The sequence below is a fragment of the Camelus ferus genome, chromosome 36 (genome assembly GCF_009834535.1).
Source record: "Camelus ferus isolate YT-003-E chromosome 36, BCGSAC_Cfer_1.0, whole genome shotgun sequence".
Taxonomy (NCBI): domain Eukaryota; kingdom Metazoa; phylum Chordata; class Mammalia; order Artiodactyla; family Camelidae; genus Camelus; species Camelus ferus.
The window spans coordinates 21088678-21112480 of record NC_045731.1 but is presented as its reverse complement, the minus strand read 5'-3'; the positions used below and the strand labels follow the sequence as shown (position 1 = coordinate 21112480).

At 46.3% G+C, this 23803-nt stretch overlaps 2 protein-coding genes and 1 pseudogene across 4 annotated transcripts in view; 1 reads left to right on the top strand and 2 right to left on the bottom strand.

Annotated features, from left to right (window-relative positions):
• The window catches only part of LOC116661733, a 708679-nt pseudogene that overhangs the window by 479651 nt on the left and 205225 nt on the right, over nucleotides 1–23803 (top strand).
• On the bottom strand, nucleotides 10125–17880 carry LOC116661691. The gene is made up of 5 exons (XM_032474198.1): nucleotides 17814–17880; nucleotides 17616–17707; nucleotides 16769–17252; nucleotides 10488–10667; nucleotides 10125–10249 (listed from the first exon to the last, which is right to left on the bottom strand). The coding sequence occupies exons 1-5, from the start codon at nucleotides 17878–17880 to the stop codon at nucleotides 10140–10142; spliced, it is 933 nt and encodes a 310-aa protein (XP_032330089.1). The 3' UTR covers nucleotides 10125–10139.
• LOC116661730 overlaps nucleotides 22917–23803 on the bottom strand; it is a 39809-nt gene continuing 38922 nt past the window's right edge. For all 3 annotated transcript variants that reach the window (XR_004317651.1, XR_004317652.1, XM_032474257.1), the window contains one exon: nucleotides 22917–23020. Coding sequence is in view for 1 of the 3 variants with exons in the window: in XM_032474257.1 (XP_032330148.1) it covers nucleotides 23009–23020 (12 nt within the window). In the remaining 2 variants the exon portion in view is untranslated. The remainder of the gene's footprint in view (nucleotides 23021–23803) is intronic.

Sequence of the window (23803 nt, the reverse complement as noted above, 5' to 3'; positions counted from 1 at the left end):
GTATCTTGCAAAATACTTCTCAAAGAGCCAGGAAATCATACAAGTGTATTGAAATTCAAAAACATTTATTTGCACATTAAAACAGCATGAGATTTATTCTATTAAAAAAAGTGACATGTCAAATCAATGTTTTGATATTTTAAAACCTATTAAGAGTGCAGAAAAATAAATCAAAATTTTCTTTAATCACAAAAGAGAGAAGCTTATTCCCTGAAAATGATCAATGTAGATTTTTCTAAACTTAATGGTTCTGGTCAGATTCCTACGAATTTAAATGTCTGAGTGGATGGTTACACGGCAACATGAATTCTGAGTTGTAACAACACACATTCTGTGTAAATAATATTCAAGGCCGTCTGCTTAAGGTGATTTAACTAGTCCCTGTCTCACTAGAATGATAAAGATTTCATTAAAACTTCATACTGCACACACACACACAAAACCCTGAATCCTTGTTACTTTAAGCCATATTCATATATTCATAAATATGCATATTGAATATGCATCAGAAACAAGCCACCCTCTTTAGTATTCAGAGTTGATCCTTCTAAACTATCTGTCCTTGTGACAGCATATTTTTACTAAGCAGCTCTTGGGTGCTTCATATACAAGGCGTCCACATCTCACAGTCAAACAAGGTAAAGGGCATCACTCAAATTTCACAAATGAGGAAATGTACTTAAGCCATGAAAACAACTTACATATTCATCATCAGGAAAGAAAAGAGTAAAGATTTTACTTACAATATTCACTGACAAAACTTTCCTCCATACTAAGACTACATAGAACCAATTCAGTCTTTGTAAATTTTTCTGTCAATAAGCACCACTAGAGAAAAACAAGCAACATCATTAGCAATGGTTGGACTTTCAAAGCCCACTCCAATTTTGCACTATAATCATTTTTAATGTTTTGATTTTAGTGTTTACAGAGCACTAAAATAAAAAAATATAAAGTTTTTAACTCATTGCCTGAGAAAGCAACATTTGTGAAAATGTACAATTTTAATTTATGCCACTCTGTCTAACATTCTCACTGGTGTCTCTCCTTTGAAGGCTTCATGAAGCTGAGATCGCTAAAATCGGTCATTTATGGACTCACAGGAGTTCGGGAAACCACTCAACTTGGGGCTGATCAGAGGAGCCATTGAGAATGCATCCTGTGCAGCCTGGGTTCCAGCCCTGAGCCTGCCAGCGCCAGCTGCGTGAGATTTGGGACAAGCTGCCCCATCTCTCAACCCCTCAGCTGCAGAAAAGGAGACACTGATACCTACCCTTAAACACCTGCTATGAAGTAAAACATGAGGAAAGCATTTTAGCCTTAGGTAAGTGTCCACTCAGAGCAAGCTTGGTCATTATGATGATGAGGATTACTTTTAATAAGTTAAGGCAGACCAAAAATTAGAAATCACCATAAAGGAGAAACATTTTATGTCAATGAGCATTTCCTTTTGAATGGATTGCAGAATGTTCCATTGATTTTTTTAATAAATCAAATTTTGTCCACTAATTATAGATTTACAGGTTCATGGACAAGTCTCCAGAAAAAGAATTAGAGGTCACTAACCTCTGCATACAAAGAAAGTAAAGTTTAAAAAAAATCAGGGGGGAGATTATACCTCACTTGAGAGAGTATGTGCTCAGCATGCATGCGGCCCTCAGTTCAGACACCAGTAACTCCATTTAAAAACTTTTTTTTTAAGAAATGGAGAATTAACTCAAAAAGGTGGAGGAATGCAGAATTTTTTTAGAGAATCAACTCAGATTTAAGATGGGGAAAAAAATATCCATTTCTCACAGGAAATCTTGAGAACTATGTAAACCGGATCTGAGTTGTCTAATCTTTTAACATTATTCATGAATTCATATTACCAAGTCTTAAAACTGCCTGATAACCCACAGGGGTGATCCTGATCATAACAGCTGCCAACACGGATCGAGCTCCGGCTACGAATGGTCTGTTCTGCCATCTCTGCCCCTGAGGCCTCACCAGGCTGGGAGCACTAAATTCGGTCATTCATGAGCATCACGTGTAAGTCCTCCCTTTGTGCTTCTCACTCCCCCCTCACCAGACCCTCTGAGGGAAGCACTGTTATCATCTTCCCCAACCGAAGATAAGGCCACTGAGGCACAGAGACTAAACCTGCTCCAGGTCACATCGGCAATAAAGGACGTCTATAATTCTGCTGTTCTATTATTGACAAAGGAATCTGACATATCAATTCAAGGGAGACTGTTAAATAATCAAGTCTGTCAGGTCTTCACCTCAAAGAGCAGATACTATAGATTCCTGATGTAGGATGAGGCTGCCGCCACATACTGACTCAGCTTGAAATTAATATCCAAGATGAAGCAGCGGATACATGTAAATATTCACGACTGTCAACTCCGCTCTCGGGTCTGGGCCCTTCACTGCCTGAACGGGGGTGAAATCCCCACCCGTGTCAGGGAGGGAAGCGCAGCTCTTCCGGGACTCACCCAGGATTCACGGGCTGTTTCCCCCCCACAGGCTGTCCTCAACGATTAAAAAGCTCTCAAGATTTTACACCATGCAAAACTAAAAGACGTTTCTGCAGATGGAGCACTTTCTCAGGCTTAAACCTTTTTTGCCTACACTCAGCAAGTGGGAAAATAACACATGACTCTGCAAAGTCTCTGACCCTCACCACTCACAGGAGTAGAATGGCCTCAGCACAAGATGACTCTTCACGGATGAGAACAAAATAAAGCCGCCCCCAACCACAGGCACTCCCAGAGACAGCGCTCAGCAGTCTTCTGCACACTCACGGTTGTGCAGCCCTCACCACCATCTATTTCCAGAACACTTCATCATCCCAGAAGAACACCCCTGCCACTAGCAATCACTCCCCAACCCCCCTCCACCCAACCCCTTGCAACCATCACCTGCCCTCTGCCTCTGCATGTGCCTATTCTGGGCATTTCAGATCACTGAATTCAACAATATGTGGCCGTTTGTGTCTGGTTCCTTTCACTTAACGTGCTGTTATCAAGGCTCGTCCAGGTTGAAGTGGTATCAGCATCTCTCTTTTTTTTTTTTTGAAAGTGTTAAAGTTTATTAGAAGGTGGTAAGTACTATCAAAAAGAGTAGAGAGGAGCATAAGTGATTGGGTTTCAAAGGGAAAAGGGCGGGTTGAGCAGTCAGTGTGGACTTCCCAGAGCAGGTGGCCTTTTTCATATTCCCCTTTATTTATTTTTTCTTTTTTATTCACTTTTACGTCTGAATAATGTTCCACTACATGGAGATACTACATTCTGTTCATCCATTCAGCAGCTATGTATGGACGAGCTCCAGACGAATGAGTGTAAGAGGTGACTAGGCAGGGATGGCATTTAAGCAAAGGGCAAGATGTGCTTTCAAAAAAAAAAAAAGCCAACAAACAGAGGCACAAGGAAATTCAGCGCGTTTCTGAGAAAGTGCATGCTTGCTTCACGATGACTGCCGTGCAGGGCTGGGGGGGGGAGTGACAGGAGACACAATGAGGGAGTCACCTGAGAATATTCCCCATGCAAGCAGCTCAGCCAATTCTCCTCCCTCATCCTGTATTTTAGAGCCATTTTTGATAGGTTTTCTATTTCAAGTAACAGTACTTAGTTACACATCTGATCATCTGCATCAGATCACCTTACCTCCAAGCCACAGAAAGTCATTCACTGACTGGAGCAGCTCCAAGACATAAAGGTGATGGACCAGGGAGTCCTGCAGCATCCCGGCCTGCAGGCACAAACCCCCACATGTTCCATGGTGATGTCCGGAAAGTAAAATGCATGGAAATATCTCACTGCTTGTGCACGATATCTGCCCCCAAATTGCCCCAAAATCATGCTGGCAAAGCACTACTGAGCCCTCTCACTACAAAAAAAAAAAAAAAAAAAAAAGAGAGAGAGAGAGAACAGAAAAGAAAAGAATAAAGCTAAGAAGGCAAATTTAGGGTCTTCCATTGAAAACCAGCAACCATCACTGCCAGTAACTCAGCTGGAATGGTCCTGACTTCAAAAACCACTGCGCAGTTACATTGCAAACGTGATAGACATATATGTATTCCACGTAGATGATATTACAGTAGGATTTTTCTTTTCGAAATTTCCAGTTGCAACATTAACACAAGAAAGATTATGTTTCAGCTTTAAAAAAATCAATTATTTTCCACTTTCTTAATTTTGAACCTATTATTATTTTATAAAGGGTGCTATGCTGCAAATTATAAACCAACTATTTGGCTTCTGCCAACAAGACCTTTATGACTTCACTATTTCAGAGCAAGATTTAATGATGCTTTGAGAAGTGGGGCCTGGGGCGCTCACTAACAGCTCTTTAAATACTGACAAGGATGTGCTATTTAAGTAATGCAAAGGCTCTAACTCTACATTAACTCAGAAACCAAAGAAACTACACCAAAGCCTTACTTTATCATTTTTAAATTTTGCTATTCTTTTGAATATTAAATTTCTTAAAAGATAAGATTTTTTTTGAGAAACACAGCAGCTGTATTAAATTTCCTCTCACCAAGAAAGCAATCTTTATCAAGAATAAATACCCCTATGGAAATCCAAAAGACGGGACGTTTCTAGCTAAGTGAACATGCAGATCTCAACACAAGACTAAATCCTATCAGATCTCACTCGAACGAGCTCAACAATGTCCTGTGCTACCCTGAAACTTAGCTCTTCTCTTCCAAATGTTGGCTGAGCTAAGATCATCACACAATGCAGGGAAGAAGAGAAAAGTCCACCTGGTTGCATCCGTTTTCTTCCAGCCACAAGGTGCCGCTAGGGGGTCCCCGTTAATAAGCTCTCCCCATGAGGAAATCCGGCATCCACACTGCCCCTGCCGTCCCCAAGCAGCCCCGACGCCCCTCTCCCACTGGTGGCCCCCCAGCCTGTCAATGGTCTTCTAATGACCCTCCCAGTTGGTGGCACTCTCCCCCTCTTCCCTGCTTCACACACACACACACACACACACACACACACACACACACACACACACACACACGGAGCCAGGACAGCCTTCCCAAAGCACAAATTTGATTACATCACCCCCACTTCAAACCCTTCAGAGGCTCCCTGGTAGAGTTCTAGCCCCACCCCCGACGCTGCTCGCCCAGCCTCACCTCAGTACCCAGGTCCCCAATGACCTCAGGCGCCCCCTGACCTGCTGCTACTTCCCACTTGCCTCCAAGCCCATTTTGACTGTTTGTCAAGGGAGCCTTCCTTCCCTCGAACCTCTACACTTTGGGTTAGGTGCCCCTGCTGTGTTCCTAGAACATTCTACGCTAAGACAACTTCTGACAATGCTAAACTCTCAAGAAGCAATACATTTTGCTTACTACTGTGAGTCCACCCTCTCTCCCCTGGACACTCAGAATTGCATGTGTTATGAATAAATGAATGAAGGGGTGGGTCTCAAAGGGACGGGCAGAGCTGCTCTCGCCCACCCCGACCCCTTCTTTCTGTAGAACATCAGAAGCAAAACCAGGAGTACCTCTCCTGAGGGTCACTTTCTGCTGACACCCTTCACTGCCTCTTCTGTGTCAGTTCTAGTAAAAAACCAAGCTCCTCCTAAGCCCTCCATCCCTAGGCCCACTCCAGTGTCCTCCCAAGCAGGGGCACCCTCCACCCTGGACCACACAGTGCACTCTCCCCGAGTCCCCACCCCACAAGCCTCCAGGCCTCTACCCGGGCTGCTCCTGCAACCTGAGTCACCCTCTTGATTCCTTCTCCTGGCTGACTCTTACTCTGTCCTCATAACTGAATGTAGAGCCCATTTCTTCAAGGAAGCCCTCTCTGATGATGTCCTTTAGCTCTTGGCTGGGCTCCCTCTACAGCAGGACTGCTTGGCGACCAACTGGTGTTTGTCCACCTGCTCCTCGGAGACCATGACCTCTTGGAGGCCACGTGGGAAAAAGGAGTGAGACGATAAGAGGGGTGGGAAGAGCAAAAAGCAAAATCACAGCCCAAGTCCCAGATTCAAGGATTCTGTCTCAGAAGAAAAGAATAAAATGTTTAATACGTATGTCATTTGGCTATGATTTTTGTGGCTCATGGAAAGCAAGAGGTTGGTGTTCTAGTCTAAAATCCAAGTTACATGCAAAGAAATGTACATATTCATATCCAAAGGAAACCAGAGCTGCTCAACAACAGTTTGCAGTTAAAATCAAAGGAAATTTGATAAAGGCAATCTCTCTCTCTCTCTCTCTTTTTTTTTTTTTTTTTTGTATCATATAGTTGTAGAAGTATTTGTATAACTAAGTGATGGCTACAGCCTATGATTCTGCACTGGAGTGTTTGGGGCAGAGGAAGCCCAGATTACATGCACTGTGTAAATACAATCACACCAACACACTGACAGGTGCCCTACTGGCTGAGCTGAAGTTCCAAAGCAGACAACCTTACGATGCAAGACAGCTCTCATTAGAAAGTAAGGAATGCAATGTTCTGTACTCAATTACATACGTTATATGGGCCATTAAGCGATAGTGCATCTTGTCTAATGAAACCCCAAAATAAATTGTTAACGTCGATTTTCTCCATCTGACCCTTCTTTGCTAACTTTGGATATCAAACCCTCACTCCATACGGAAAGCTCAGACCTACGCTGCAGCAGGTTACATCCCGTGGAAGAAAGCCTATCAAGGGAGAACTGGAGAGTTTCCCTTCAGAAGCTGCTAAGTCTGGTTTTGCACCTGTACGTCATTTGCAACCACGTCATCGTCAAAAGAGTAAGACCTTACCTCTGTGGGGCGAAAAGCACTGCGGTGCTTCTGAACCATTAAAGAACACTGAGCTTTGGGAAAGAGTCCTGAGGCACTTAAATCGTACTTTTTGTGAAAGGCTCCAATACTGACCCAATTCACCAATCCAGGTACAACAGGGAGGTACCGGAATTAGTAGAGAGAACATGCCCTTGAAGTCTGACAAGGCCCTGCTTGAATCCTGCTACAGCATTTACTAGCCGCGAAATGGACCAATTCCTTAACCCCTCTGAGAAGGCTTCCCAATCTGCAAAAGGGGGCTGCCACCGCCCACCTGGGAGGCACGGATGTGAATGCAACACGCAAGTAGTGAGGCCGACTGCTACCTGACACGAGACCTGGCTAGTTTCCCTCCGCTGCCCTTCTCCCCCTTTAAACTTGCCCTGTTCCCACTGGTAAGGGTCAAGCCCCGGACCAGACTGCCCGATTCTTCTGTGTATCCCCGGATACATGTCTTACCCTTAGGAGGCCAGAAAAAGAACTATCTCCTCCAACGTCACTATCAATGTTCTTAAGAGTCTGGGTTTTTTTAACTCTATTTTGCAGGGAGACTATTCCAGAACTGTCCAACCACCATTCTCCACTTTGGCTCCTTCTCACCTCAAATCTTCTGTCTGCTGGCCTTTTGTTCGTGGGAAAGAGAGTCCGCTAGGGTGGAGACTCCCTAGGCCTCTGTCCCTCCCTCACAGGTGAGTGTGACTACCTTCTCAACACTCCCCACTCCGACTCCATCTTCCGAGGAGGTTCCCCTCCTGGAACATGCAGCCTCTGCATCATCCCCAGACGCGCACGCGTGGCCACAACCCTCCATTCAGATTTCTTCCTGGGTGGCCCTGCCCACCCCCAAGACCCTTAAGGATAAATGCCATTGCTCTGAAAATCCCAAACGCCACTGAGTGACACGCCAAAGCTGCATGGTCTGGGCTTTCCTCCAACCCAGGCACAGCCCTGACCCGCCTCAGCCTCAGTCTGCACCTCTCGAGATGAGCTCATCCACCTGCACGGCTGTGAACACCAGCTAAGAATGACGACTCCCAACGTGTATCTCTAGTCCGGCTCCTTCACCTGAGCCCCGGGGCCATAGACCCGAGTGCCTCTTTGAAGTCCTAACTTGGATGACAAATGGAATCTTAAAAATGCCTCATGTCCACCATTTACTCTAGAGTTCGATTCCTGGCAGGTACCTCCCAGGCTCCCGATTTTAGTAACAGACCCAGAACCCACCTAGGTGTTTGAGGTCACATTCAATTTCCCCTGTTCCTCCCCCCGGCCCTGCCCTGGAATCAGTCTTGTCATTTCTATTGCTAAGCCAGTCTCAAGTCTGGTTCTGCAAGGACCACGGATGGAACCCCACAAGCTGACAGCAAGGTGCAGTGCGTCACAGTCCTCCGAAGAGAGCTCCCTGGAGGGGGAGGCATCTCCTGCCGCTGGTCACCTCAGAAGGCACTGGATTCTCACAAAGGAGGCCCAGGAGAAGGGACTCAAGGTTCTCCTGTGGTCTGAACTTTGAAGGGCCCGAGGTTTGGGGCAGTTCCTAGTTAGCAGACACACCTGCCAGTGAGCAGATGAGGATGGGGGAACCCAGGCAAGGCTGTTCTCACTCCGACCCCTGGGCTCTCGGGAGCCACGGGAAAGGCCTGTGTTCAGGGCACAGCCCAGCCTTCACAGATCCCAGCCTGCATTTGCCAACCCAGAGAGCCTAGACTCCTACTTGCGATTCTTGTGTTCTGTTCCCCCCCAGAATGTGATGGGCTCTTTCAGAACGTCTGGCCTGTCTCAAGCGAGACCAAGTCAGTGAAGGATGAAGTGTCCACAATTGGACCAGGGCATGAAAGGAGAAACAAGGTCTCATGGCCAGCATGACGGTGGTGGCCAAACCCTTCCCCCGGGTGAGATGAACCAGGGTGTGGGTGAGAATGCAAGGTCACTTCACAGCTGACTAGGGTGTTGGAGACTCACTACCGCAAACTAACGACACGGCCGTCAGTGGTGGACGTCAGCTGCAACAGACACGGAGTCAGCTATTTACTGCCATCATGGGTTAATAGTAAAGGCTGGTGCAGGGAGGACTGCATGGCTGCTGAGGCAAACCACAGACCCGGCTCTGAATGCCCACTGGCTGGAGCAGAGAGGAAGCTACAGTCCCCTTTAGCGGTCCCTGTGTCCACCAGATCCAAGTGAGCCAGCTACTTAGGAGAAGGCCATGTTGTTCTGATACTCAGAAAAACCAGCCTCGTAAAGGGAAAATAAGAGTGGCATGGAGTTTAGACCCGCTCCTGCCTCTCTATGAAGGCAAAGTAAAGTAAATGGCACGGGGAAGGTGAATGAAAAAAAAACAAAAAACAAAAATAAACGGTGACTGCTTCCTCCAACAGCATCCCCTGCAGCTGCTCACCCCCGAGACTGCCACTTTCTCACCAGTGACCGCCGGCCAGGAAGCTCCGTCACGCACGTCACACAGCGACAGCCCTGAACCGCGTGCCAAGCACGTTTGTCTAAAAGCCAGAATCAAGGAAGATGCTGCAGATTTTGACATTCCAAGTTTAAATACTCCTTGAAAAAAATCCCTCAGCAGCCGCCTAAATCAATTCACATCTCACTTCTTCAAAACAATCAAACAAATTTAATAAGGGCGCATTTGTCACCAAACATAAGGAGGACCAAACTGGTTCCTCAAAGCAAGGATTTTAACAGGTATCAAACACCAGTGGGTGATGTGCTAACAAAGCAAAAATTCCAAAAATCTAGAAAATAAAAAGATGACTAGGATAATATATGGATCAAGGCAACTGTTAAGGTTTTTGCTTTTTAAAGCGATGGGGACAGCACGGAGGACAATCTGGCTATTTCCAATGCAGGGTGTGCACAGTCCACTTTTCAGACGCAACAACATGCTCACAGGGCGGTACAAGATAGAAAGGGAAATAGAAAAAGGAAAAGAGGAACAGCGAAAATTAGAAACACATGAGAACAAAAATAACTGACAGCAATTACAAGAATTTACGTGAGTTTGGTGAGGACAGGGACGAGGGGACGGTGAGACCCACCCTCACCTATTGTTCCAGGGAAGGCAGGGGCCTGAGGCGAGCGGCGCTGCCGGGGGACCCCAACGTGGTCAGCGCCCCAAACCTAAACTTCACCTAGATGCGTGTAGACAGCTTTTGAGCTACAAAATGTGGTCGCATTTCAAGCTGGACAATTTTACTCACTCCCACCAAGAGTAACAGGAGAGAATTAGGCTCTGTTCCTGCACCAAAGCATTGTTTAAAAAAGTAATGACTGTGGAATAGTAAAAGCAACAATGGAGTAAAAGTGACTGGAGGAGAACTTACTTGACCCGAGCTCACTGGCCGCGTTATCTCACTGACGTTCAGATGCTGGCTGAGCCCTTACGGTACCAAAACAGACAGACCCACCAGGAGGGAGGTTTAATGCGCTGCTGTATTTTGATGCCGGGAGCCATGCCTGGTACACAAGGTTCTGGGTAAACAATGGTGACAGTGTCAACCACTATGGGCTAAGCACACAACCAGCTACTCCGCCAAATCCCAAGGACAGACTTCAAAAGGCAAAAACAAGCTGGCATTCTCTGGTGGGTCTGCAGACTCAGAGCCAAGCAGTTGCTGAGCAAACATGTCACCAGTGCCTCCTGTGACAAAAGAGGAGGCACTGGTCCAGGGGGCTGGGGCAGGGCTCCAGGCTTCCACTGCTCACCCACCATTTTGTCCAGGGGGAGATGTTGGTCCCTGCTTACGTTGCACCGATGTACCGACATTGACTGACGCCTGGGGACTCAGCAGGAGGTGACAGGTGACGGGAATGGAGCCAGCCTGGGAGTGGCACGGTGCTGGCATCTGTGTCCTCAGCTTTGCCCAGGCCACTACATCTGCCAGCTCATCTACAAGAAGCAGAAGGGGAGAAAGCCGTGTAGATCACGGGGCCCTGTGAGGACAAGTACAGGTCATGGCCACGACATGCCTCGCCCCTTCCTTAAGATATAGAGGTATGTCCGGGGAGGAAGTGAAAATTCATCCAGAGCCCGCCAGGCACCACAAGCAGGTGGGACTCGGGTCCCCTGTGCCTGTCACTCACAGGACTGGTCTGGACTATCTTTTTATCAATTCTCTGGCATCTTCTCCTCCAACTTACCAACAACCAGAAAGTAGAATCTGATTTTAGACTCACAGAGAATCGCAGAACACCTCCTCCACATCGGGCCCGGCAGCACGTGCCAGGTCCTCCGACCGTCACCTGTGGGACCGCCATGAGCCCTCTCCAGAGTCAAGGCCCGAGGCCGTAGGCCGGGGGGACACAGATTCCCACAATCTCCCCAGCAAAGGGGGACCACCTCTCGGCAAAGGCATCTCACCCTCTTCTGCCCGAGGGACATCTCGATAGATACACAGGGAAACAGAGCAGAAGGTGGGGGGGTAGGCAGCCCAGAAGAGCTCGTCTGCACTTCCAAGGCAAAGTGGGTCCGTTGACCTAATCACAGGGACAAAGTGAGGACGAATCTTTCCCTGCTGTGCCCCATACTCCGTGACACGCCTTTCCCTGCGTAAGGAGCTCATTTGGAAGCCCCTGGCAGTGTTTCTGTTGTCCTAAATTGGCATGGTGGTTGTCAGGCAGGGAGAGAGGGCCTGAGCCGTGCAGGTGCTGGACCTGGGAAGGCAGGAGACACTGGCTCCACCCCCAGCTCAACCAGCACCTCATTCTGCATCTCAGGATTCAGCATGACATCTATAAGCAAAGGGATGAGACTGTCCCAGGACAGGCTGTCCAACAGGAATGAAATGACAGCCATGTAAAGAAAGTTTCCCAGTTGCCACATTTAAAAATGTAACCCCCCCAAAAAAAACCCTAGAAACTGATTTTAAGAACATATCTTACTTATTCTACAGTATGTAAAATACTATCATTTTGACATGTAATCAATAAAGAAAGAAACAAGATAGTTTACATTCTTTTTACTAGACAAGTCTCAGCGTCTGATGTGCATTTGACCTAGAGCACATCTCAGCTCAGAGCAGCCTCCTCCCCAGCTCTCCTAGCATCAGTGGCTTTGGCTACTCTATTGGACAGCAACTCCAGGGGTCACACCAGGGGAATTGGCTGAAAAGCGGGAGTAAGTGTCCATAATAACCCTAAAAGAATCTCTCTGAAACAAAGGCGGATTCACTTTTAAACGTCTGAAAACCGGCGGGTTGCATCCTCCCTCACGCCTTGGCTACAAGACAGCCCTCCTCCTTGCTGATCCCTTTCTGGATGTAGGGAAGCAACCCTTCACATAGCCAGGGTGGCCGGGCATCCAGGTAGACTTTCCTGCTCTCTGTGTCCAGTCCCACGAAGTCCTCCTTCTCAAACAGGATGTAGAGCAGGAGGATCTTGTCCCCAGACTTGTCGGATGCACAGTCCAGCCACTTGGACTTGAGCATGATGAAGAGAGACTCAGTGAAGTCCTCGATCCTCTTCTCCACCACCCTGCAGTCCTCGTAAATTGAAGGCCACGTCGGTGCGCGGCTGCTCGGCCACCTCCCCATGCAGCACAAAGACAAAGAGCCGAGAGTCATAGAGCGTGGTGCCATACAGCTCCTCTGCACGTGGAGCTTCTCGAAGGTCTTGGCCAAGAGGCAGTCGGTAATGGTGACAAGGCCCACGACCTTGCGGTGGGTCTGGAAGTCGCTCCACCCATTCTCGGGCGCATAGTGGTGACTGTAGTGGATACAGAGTGCCCACTGCGAGCCGCACGGGCTGATCTGCCTCACCAAGGAGATTCGCTTATAGATGCAAAAGAAATTCTGCCTCTGAGATGATCCCCACGGGTTGGACCACCACGGGGAGAGTCTGGTGGTCCTCAGCACACTGCACGTAGTCAGGGATGTTCATGTTGCAGGCCCTGACGAGAGGGAAGAGGAGACCGAGGTACATACTGTGCTGCGGGCTGCGGGCCTCACTGGGTTGCGGTGACCTGGTGTGTACCAGTCAGAAGGCAGGGGAAGCCCAAGCAAAGCCGGGGGTACAGTTTGTCCTCAGCGTCTGCACATGGCTACCGCAGCTCGGATCACATTACGCAGCTTTTGGTCTAGGCTTCCGCCCTCTGCAGAAAAGGGTCATTTCTTGTTTTCTGTTTCCAAGCACCTAGCCAGGCCCTGATGCAAAGTCAGTGCTCAAAACTGCTGAATAAAGGAATGAATAAAGGAACTGCTTCCACACCCCTCAGCAGGATATAATGCAAAGAAACACAGTAGGATCAAAAGACCTGGATTTCAACTCCAATTTATTTGAACTCCTAAGCTGCAGAATACTTGATAAGAAAACTTGCTTTGGGGAGGAGGGTACAGTTCAGTGGTAGAGCACATGCTTAGCATGTATGAGGTCCTGGGTTGAATCCTCAGTACCTCATTTTAAAAAAAATGAAACAAATAAATAAACCTATTTACCCCCCTCAAAAAATATTTTTTGAATTCCAAATTCAAGAAAAAAAAAACACCTTGCAATTGACACAACATTGTAAACATGAGTATACTTCAATTAAAAAAAAATCCTTGCCTTACAAGAATATATCTGGATTATGGAAGTTTACAAATGTAAAATGCCTAGGGTACCACCTGCATAAGAAGAAGGAACTGTACAAATTTACTATCCCTCATTTATGAGCTATATTTCCTTTGGGGGGTTTATAACCTCTCAGAGCTAATTTTCTCAGATTAAAAAAAGAAGGAAACATTACCGGATTCTCCATACTGCTGAAGAATCAGATAAACCTATGATAGCATCTGACCCACAGAGTTTACTCAATAAATGCTTGTTGAATGAATGAATAAACAAGCAAAGTGAATGCTGCTCCCTGCCACAGAGCATCATGATGGTACTGCCTGGAAATCCCAAGCCCACGTTTCACCCGACTCTACACTAACCATGGGTGACCTGGGCAGGCCTGTGTGCTCCTCTTAACCCCAGTTTAATCATGAATAGAAATGAGGGCAATAACACAAACCTCAAAGGGTTAGTGAGTCATTACTGAATTGTATCCCAACTTTGCAAGATGGAACCTTTAAAGAAATTTGGGCAAAAAGTCCGTAGGCCCTCTCCATATTATCTCTTACAACTACATGGGAATCTACATTATATCTCAAAATAAAAAGTCTAATTTATTAAAGAGGCTATTGAGGTTAAATGAGCTCACTGTCTCAAATAAGGAACACACAGTACAAATAGGTCAATGCCCAGCCCATGAGATACACTCAGTAAACATTCCCACTGAGCCCACTGGTCCCTCCAACTTCAGAGCACGATGATGTGTCCTCATGGCCAGAGGCCCCTGCACCTGAAACTAACAAAGCTAATGGTCCCCACTTTCAAGAGCCCCTGCCACCACCGTAGGTCTAATTTTGTACTTGTAATTTTTTTCTTTTATTAAATAGAAAAACGTAATTGCATAGCCTTCAGGTCACCAAAACCTGACTACAGAGATCATGATGGCAGCCCTTCTTCGTGAAACAATAAAATGAAAAGCCATTTCCACAAGATCTCTGTGTAAATCTACTAGGGAACTTCATCCTGGACTGAGAGGAAGAGGACTGGGGAGGAGGGGGCAATCTGCGGCACACAGACCCATGGGCCACCTGTCCCACGATGGACTTTAGACCCAACACTCACCCTCAAGGAACTTCAAAATAGACACAGACAGAGTGCTGTGGACAAGATTTTTTTTTTTTAAAGAAATCCCTGATTCTCTCGCAGGTTTTGTTTCTACCGAGAAACAAATGTCTTATGTGTATAATGTTTCACAAAAGACTTAAATTATTATCACCCCAACTTGACGCATTAAGAAACTGAGGGAGAGAGGTTTATCACATTGTGCAAGATTAGAGAGAGGCAAAAAAAAAAAAAAAGATTAGAGAGAGGCCACGTCGGACACTGTATTTAAACCCAAGCCCCTGTTCCAGTGCTCACACTAGAAAGTGGGATATACTGCCCCTTTCCTGCCCTCTCCCTGCAATAAATGTCTGAAGAGTCTTTTCTGTGCCACCTGGAATCACAATCACTTCAATTTTCCACAAAGAGCTATGTCACTCCTTGGAGGATGTGTCAAAATCTATATGTTGAATGGGAGGAGAGATTTGTATTTTCTGTTTCTCAAAGGAAACATGGCTTAAAAGAAACTGAAAAGCACTTTTCTAGTCTAAGTCTTCATTGTGCAGAGAAGGAAACGGAGGCTCAGAAGAGATGAGGAAAGGGCCTTATTAACAAATATTGCCTCAGCGCAGCACCAAGCCAGCCTTGGGCACTTCTGGGGGAGGATCTGGAAGGCCCAGGAGAATGAGTCTTAGAAAACGGAAAGAGAAGAAGCATACAAGGCCCCGTCTCTACACCACCATACCATGAAGTTCCACCAAATTACCCAGTATGGGTGCAGCCAACATTAAGGTGGGCTAAACAGGTTATAGAAACCTGGAAGTCTCAACCATAGTGGAAATTCCAACATTTACTATGTTTTTTTTCCCAGTTCAAGCATCAGCTCAGTGGGCACTCTGTACCAGGCACTACACGAGGCCTGGAGTTCTCCCAAATACACAACTCTTATATCACGTGTGCAAACCACACACAGGCCCACCAGAAGGAAAATGCCCACAGATAAGGTGGAATTACTGAAACTGAAAGCAGCCAACCAGCATATATTACTAGCAAAACGGTGCTGCTAGAAATAGACTCATGGACATAGAAAGCAAACTGTGGTTAGCAGGCAGGAAAAGGGGGATTAACAGATACACATTAATAAATATAAAATAAATGACAAGGACCTACTATATAGCACAGGGAACTATATTCAATTTCTTGTAATGAGTTGTACTAAAAACAATCTAAAACATATGTAGATACATATGCATATGTTTATAACTGAATCTCTGCTGTACATCTGAAACTAACATTCTAAATTGACTACACTTCAATAAAAAATAATTTTAAAAAATAAGTAAAAATAAAAGCAACGCCATTTAGAAAAAATAAAAGAATACTCTGATCCCCTTAGCTGTAGGTGCTGGAGAATTCTGGTTACAAACACCAAGTCCACTGGATCACTCCAGCACTGGCTGTCACTCTTTCTGACCATCAGAGAGTCACTTGGCTTCAGTGAGTTTATTTTCTCTTCTGTGAAAGGCTTCAGTTGCAACTAACGATGTATAGAATCTCATCATTCACAAACCCAACAATTAATGAGGACTTCCCATGGGCCAGGCTCTGGAAATATGAAAATATAGGGTCCGAGATATATTCATGGGTAGAAGAAATTTATGCCATAAAGACATTAATTCTTCTTGCTTTGATAGACAGATTCAATACAATTCTGTTTAGATTTCCTACCAGAGTTTTTATGGGTAACAAGATAATTTATGGTCAGGAACAACCAAGAAACTTCTTTAGAACCAGCACTGGGAAGGGGTGGATAGGTCATTCATTTCCACTGGTCTTTCTGAAGTGATGAAAACGTTCTGGAATATTAATGGTTGCACCACTGTGAATATGCTAAAGCTGCTGAATTGTAGCATTTAAGTGGGTGGACTTCATGGTGTGTGAACAATATCACAATAAAGATGTTAAATGAAAAAATATTTCTTGACAATTATTTTTCCCTCTATACAACTAGTCTGCCCCACAATTTAAGAAGAACAAAAAAACCAAAACAAACCAAATTTTGCCAGGAGCTCTTTAGGACTGCAATGTCCCTGAGTCTCCAACGCCTCTGGTGGTGCTGTTCCTGTTAACACACCCTAGCTGGGCTGGGCTAGTTAGGGACTGTAACTATCTTTTTAAGATCGACGGTCACACGTTTCACCCTGGGAGAGGGAAGGATGGAGGATGTCACAGCCTCATGCCTTCAGCTCATTTTTAACTGAACCAAGCCTTGCTTTCAACACTGTAATCCCTCTCACTATAAAAACAGTGACATCATCAAGCACCGCCATCATAACACGTGAAAGTGTTCAAGGTACTTACCTGGGGCAGAAACACTGAGGGAGGAGACGGAAGCTCGCTCAGCACTGACGCTCCCTTTTCCCGACTCCACCAGGAGAAGCTGGGGTTCACAGCCGGAGGCTCTCAGCCCGGGGAGCAGCGCCCACACCACTGAGCTGGTCCCCAGGGAGCGGGAAAGGGAGAGGAGGGCAGCCCCGGGGTCGCGGGGCAGGGAAAGCGGGGGGGGGGACGCGGGCTGTAGCCCCGCTCGGAGGCCAGCCCCAGCCCCAGCCGCCCGCCCCCGTCCGGGTCCGCAGACCCCGCCCGCCCGGGACACAGCCCGCCCAGGGGCGGGGACGGGCCGGCGGCCGAGGAGAGGCAGCCCGGGAGGAGAGGACTCGCGGGCGGGAGAGGGGAAGGGGACGCCAGCCGCGGACTGAGGGGAGCCCGGCTGGGGCGAGAGGCGGCAGGTGCACACCTGGCCCTGGACAGCTGTGGCCGGGGCGCCGGGGCAGGAGCCAAAGTCCTACCGGGCGAAAGAGCTGAGAAGCCTTTGGGGCCGATCCCCGGCTCGGAGCTTGAGCTTCCAACCCTCGTTCCAGCTGGCACCGACTGCGCATGCGCAGGAGGGCCAGCGATCCTCTCTGGGTTCTGCGAGAGAAGGTGGGGAAGCGAGGGACGGAGAAGATGGGAGGAGGAGGGGAGAAGGGGAAAAGTGGAGGGAGAGACATGGACAGGAGGAGCAGAGAGAAGGCAGGGATCTGGAGGGTGGAGGAGAGTAGCAGAGATGGAGAGAAATAGTTTTAACTCTGGGGGCATCCTGAAGGAGGCAGCAGTCCTGCCTCTGCACACTTCTCTAACCCTTCAAGGCCCGCAGCTCATATTTTACCTCCCTGGCACAGCCCTCCACCCAAGGCCTCTGCAGGACCCCTACGGGGATCACACCCGTTGCCCCCAAGCGGAGCTGGGTTTCCTTTTGCTCTGGGAACCAAGCACCCGCAGGTGTTGTCGCTCAGAACTACCTTGGAAAGAGTACATATTCCCCTTTTACACGCTGGGACACAGGCAGGCAAGATCTCTGCCTTACCTCCACTGTCCCAGGTGTTGTGCTGGCGGGGAGCGGGAGGTACAAGGTCAGATCCCAAAAGGAGCATACTGCCTGAGTGTTGGTGCATAGTCCCCATCCTTCCTGGGTAAACCACACCCCACCCTCGGGGAACCATCAAGGGCACACAGTATGTCCCTGGGTGTGGGATAGCTGCCCTCAATTCCAGTGCCCAGCTTGCTAGGAAGATAGGAGTGTTACTGAGTCCAAATTCATTCTCCTTAGTGCAGGACAGGCCAGTAAGTTGGGAGACCAGGTGTTGGGGCATGGAATAGCAACTTTCTGTAGACCTAGATGGCAAACTAATGTCCTGGAAAACCATCTCCCCAAGTCAGAATTCAGGCTCCTTTCCTACGAGCTTGGTTTTTGCAATCTTCTTGATGTAGTAATTCTTTGTTGTTAGAATCCTTTGTTCTTGCAGCTATCTGCCTGGGTCAGATCCCTGTAAACCTCCAACAAAACAAACGTTATTTTCTATTATGTAACTTGTTATCTTTATATGAATGGAAAAGTGTTAAATATCCTTAAAGGTCAGAGCATTCAAAATAGGCTCTCCTGTATATTTTAGGCTCTAGGCAACATTGTTTTACAAGCAAGATGAAGCCTAGGAGACAGAGCACAGGGTTAAGTCAAAGGAACAGATCTAATATGGAGTCAGATTTGTTCTTTTCTATTACCAGGGCAGAAGACACTTGAGGATTTAAATCCCTTTAAGTTAAAAATAAGTAATACTTTAAAGGAATTTACATACATAGGTCGGAATGTGCATAGCATATCTGGAAAACACACAAAGGATTGTAAACAGTGGCATCTCCAGGGAGGGCTGAAAGAAGAGAGGATGAGGGAAAACTTCTTTCACTTGTGTATTTTTGTGCTCTGTTTGAAATTTTTTAACCACATGCATGTATTTCTTTTTCAGTTAAAAAAATGTGTAATGGAGCAAAGGAGTAGCAAGCTCAGCAAATACAGCAGCCATGGAATCACTGAGCCATCACTTTTGATTTCAGCCAGGAAGCATTTATTGACTCTCTCCTATGTGCCCAGTGCTGTTTTAAGACTTCTTTTATTTTTTTTTATAAAATAATAAAGTGCTATTCCTCACCCCTGCCCATGGCTGGTGGAAAACCAACTGAGTTTTTATTGAGTTGTTTTCCAAGAAGTAGAGATCAGTTATAAACAGAACACATCTTCAGGGCAAAACAGGCGGAGTGGTTTTCCAGCAGGCCAGATAGCTATGAAGGGTTTTCAACAGAGGCACACAGAGGCTGAGAGAGAAAGCCTCCAGGACCCTACAAAAAGCTGCCCAAACTGCCTTCTCCATGGCACTACTGAAATAGGAAAGAAAAAATCTGACTCCATATTAGATCTGTTCCTTTGACTTTAACCCTGTGCCCTGTTTCCTAGGCTTAGTCTTGTTGGTTCTGCACCTTTTGTAAAACAATGTTGCCTAGAGCCTGAAATATACAGGAGACCCTATTCTCAAGGCTCTGACTTTGAAGGATATTAACACTTTTCTATTCACATAAAGATAACAAGTTACAGAATAGAAAACAACATTTGTTTGTTGGAGGTTTACACGGATGTGACCCAGGTGAAGAGCTGCAAGAACAAAGGATTCTAACAACAAAGAATTCATACACCAAGTTTGCAACAACCAAGCATTCCCACTTCCCATTTTTAATATAAGAAGAGCCTGAAATCTGACTTGGGGTGATGGTTCCCCAGGACATTATTCTACCATTTCTCAGCTGGCTTTCCAAATTAAAGTCGCTATTTCTTGCCCCAAAACCTGGTCTCCTGATTTATTGGCCTGTAATGCACGAGCAGAACAAGCCTGGACTCGGAAACACAGACATTGAAAGTACCCATTTGGTATATTAAATGACCTGCTTCTACTCATCTTCCTGACGTTTTATTCTCTTGACCACTCCTGCTATGTTTATGAAAAACCTGTCATGTGGACACATTTCCACCTCTAGCCACTACCCTTCCAGGTAAGAACTGATGCCAAGAAGGCAATGGAAGTTGCTAGAAGGTATTACCTGGACAAAATAGAGCAGAAGTGGGTTCTGGCTGATGTTCAGGAGCAGGCTGGAACACCTGACAAGATGTTATAAGTACGGATAGACAGCTGGGCACCAAAGGAGAAGCTTCTAAACTTCCATGAGGGACTTGTTGGATAGGAAGGAAAAGTCCCAGACTATAGCTCGGATCCCACCACGAGCTTCCTGGGCGAGTCTGGGCAAGTAATTTAAAATCTCTAGGCCCGTGCTGTCCAACATGGGAGCCACCAGCAACATGCAGGATTATGAAGTTATTCTGTAGCCAGACAGAATTATAAAAAGACATTTTATTGCAAAGGCCCAGCAGGTATAATATTTAAAAACGTTATTGGTTATCTTGACCTAACGAGTTATTTTTGTATGTGTAGGTTTCTGTGGTTTGTAAGGCCTGTGACTAATGATTCCGTTACAGTGAAGTATTTTGAAATTATAAGTTACTAGACACAGTATCCTCATATCACAGTTGAAAAAAACTGATCCACATAAGCAAGGTGATCTGACTTATTAGTTATGAGCAGGGGCTCTGGGGCCAGCCTGCCTGAGTATAAATTCTCACTCTGCCTCCAGGGGGTTCTGTGTGAATCTTGGACAAATTATTGTTGTTTTTGTTGTCGTTGTTATTATTTGTGCCTCTTTTTCCTTACCTTTTAAGTAGCGAGGAATATGTAGACTCTATCTCCTACTGTGTTGGCAGGATTAAATGAGTAAACGTCTGTGCTGCCCACTTCCCTGGGTTTCAGCATTCTCCAGGCAATCAGTGCCAAACTCAGAGGCATTCTCCACTGTCTTCGTCAGTCTGGGATGCTGTAACAAATTACCGTGGGTCGGGTGGCTTAAACAACCAGCATATTCCTTATGGTTTGGAGGCTGAGACTTTCAAGGTCAATGTATCCTTGAGAGGATTGCCAGCTCGAAGATGGCTGTCTTCCCAATATCTTCATATCCCAGAGAGCAGAGAGAAGCAAGCACTCTGGGGGCTTGTATAAGAACACTAATCCCATTCATGAGGGCTCTACTCTCATGACCTCATTTTATCCTACAAATCACCTCCCAAAGGCCCCACCTCCCAATACCATCACCCTGGGAGATGGGGTTTCGACATATGGATTTTGAGGGGATGCAAACATTCAGTCCACACATCGGCTAAGTCTCCCCAACATGCAGTCATCAAACCTGTAGCTAATTTCAAAGTAATATTTATATCTCTCTGCCCATTTCCATTCCTACATCCACTATCACTGAAGCCCTGTTACATTTTATTCCTTATTTTTCTGGTAGAGATTTAATTGATTCCTCTAACTCCAATGCTCCCCTCGCTCCAGTCTGCTTAACAGCCCTGCCAGGTAGGTCTTCCTTAAAACACCTTCCCACTTCACCTGGTTGTTTTTTAGGTGTAAATGTCAGAATCCTCTCCACACCCCATCCTATACCTTTAATCCGTTACACTACGGCTCACTATGTTATTTTCCTCTTACCAATGTAAGAAATTTCCATAAGCTTAAGAGCTTAAACCAGCACAGATTTATCAGCTTATGGCTGTGGAGGTCAGAGATCCAACACAGTTCTCACTGGGCTAAATTCAAGGTAGCAGCAGGTTTCCTTCCTTCTAGAGGGTCTAGAAGAGAATGTTTCCTTGTTGTTGTTTTTTTTTTCCAGTTTCCAGAGGTCACCCACCTTCCTTAGCTTGTGCCCCACGACTTCCTCCATTTTCATGGTCAGCAGCCTTTCTGAACATTGCTCTATGGCTACACCTCCCTCTGATTTTAAACTCAGCTGGGAAATGTCCTCCATTTCAAGGACCCCTGTGATTACATTCGGCCCACCTGGACAATCCAGGCTACTCACCCTATTGTCTCATCTCAGGATCCCCTTGTCCCATCCCATTCAGGCATTATGTATGTGGCTGTGACACTCACCTTGTGTAACATTTCCTCTCATGAGCATTTTATGGTTCAAGGCACTTATGAATGACTTTTTGTTTTTCTTCCTTAGCCTTTCTACATTCAGTATGTCTGGTGAGATTATATGAATCCTTTTTATTTGTCCCCCTGCACTAATCTTTAATAATGTATCATGGGTTTAAAATGCTAACTGATAGACAATTTAGAAGACAGAAATCCTCTAAGATTTTTGTCCTAAAATATCTGTCATGCCTTTTGCCATGTACAGTAACATGTCACAGGTGGCTACCCTGTGGCCGGGGAGGGACATGATTCTGCCATCACACTCCCCTCATTCTCACCAATGTGCTGATCACCTAACCAAGGATCTATGCTCCCCGATTCACTCACTTCCTCCTCCTTTCCATTGACTATCCTGTTCCCACCGCTTCCTTCATTCACCACATCAGGATTTCATGACCACATTATTTAAATGGAATGGGTATCTTGAATCTAATGTCTGACACCTGTTCTTACTGTATATGCACACACTGACCTGCACATAACCCCTTCCAGCTCTTTATTTTCCTAGAATCTCCCAGAGGAATCAGTTCCATGATGATGGTGATGATGATGATGATACTGACAATGATGACAGGGGCCTCTCAAGGATTCTGATAAAGAGGGAATCAATAAAGGGAGGGAATCATTGCAAAATTGCCCCAGAAACAGGCTTAAAATAAATAACTGCTATAGTGTTTAATGAAATTGACTAATATTTAACTATTTTTAAAACTTTATATCACTGAATTTAAACTTTTAACAGGAATTTTCATTCACCAGTAACCAAGATTCAACTCTAGGACCAAAGTCTAAGGATTTCGATCTTCTAACAAATTGTCCACTAGCCTTTTAAACACGTGATCCTTTTAAAAAGCTTAGTGCTGGGCTGAAAATAAGCAGGATTCATATAATCTAGTTAACAAATCTCGCTGACCACTCAACAAATGTGATGTGAAGATCCATGATTTACACAGGAGTACAACATTCACTAGGTCATGGATTTAGAATCAGAGAAAAATCATTTGAGAAAGATTGACAGAATGTAGCTTTTATACAAATTTAAGTATTTTTAACTTTCAGTAAATCATCTTCCCCTACTTATCACTTCACCCAAGTTTAAAAGATATTTGAGAATAGGGATGAGTGTACCAGCAATCTGTGACCCAATAACCTAAAATGTCACCTAGGAAAAAGAGAGGAGTAACACATTTTTAAAAAGCATGGTGAGGATGGCGGGGCCATCCCCCAACTCCAGACTAAGAAACTCTGAGTAATAGATTTCCTGCCTGCCTGGGGCATCAGCTGATGTGAAAACCCACCCAGAAAACTCACTGTCCAGCAGCTCTTCCGTAACACAGGCTACACTTTCTCAGGATTAAGAATTGTGTCAAGTAACCCCTTCACTGAAGAATAAAGACAAAGGAGAACAAGAGAGTTCTTCCCCTCCCCAGGGGAGAGCCCAGACCTTGGGCTGCATGCACTGCACCCACCTCCCAGAAGGATAAACTGGAGAAGGACGTCCTGCGAAACTAGGGCAGCAAAGGTAGAGATGGGAACAATTAGACCAGCTGGCCTGGGACAGCCCCCTCCGTCGCTGCCTTGGTGGCTGCCTCCGCCCCCTCAGCAAATCCTGCCCACTTCAGGTGGCTAAGCTGTCAGGGAAACTGTGCTTTGCGTCCTGGGGCAGAAGAGGCTGCCCCCAGGCCAAGCTGCGGAAGAGATGGGAGCTAAACCACCAGCTCCCAAGCGGCAGGCTCCATACCCCTGCCAACACCCCGCCACCCCCGCAACCTACCGCAACCCCGGGGCAATATGACCCGGAGAAGCGTGACTAGGGAACGAGGAGCGGTCACGTCAGGCCTCCAGAGAGATGGGAGCTTATCCTCCAGCCCACCAGGGGCAGACCCCCCTCCTCTCCAACCCCTGATATCACCGCACCCACCTCCCAGGAGCAACCTGAACGGGT

What these genes read in the sequence shown, in the direction of transcription:
- LOC116661691 (XM_032474198.1), bottom strand. Translation starts at nt 17,880, where the DNA reads ATGCTCCTTTTGGGATCTGACCTTGTACCTCCCGCTCCCCGCCAGCAC. An exon ending in TGGAGGGCTGTGCCAGGGAG is followed by an intron (nt 17,253 to 17,615) that starts GTAAAATATGAG and finishes TTCGCCCGGTAG; the next exon opens with GACTTTGGCTCCTGCCCCGG. An exon ending in ATCTCCCCCTGGACAAAATG is followed by an intron (nt 10,250 to 10,487) that starts GTGGGTGAGCAG and finishes TTGTTTACCCAG; the next exon opens with AACCTTGTGTACCAGGCATG.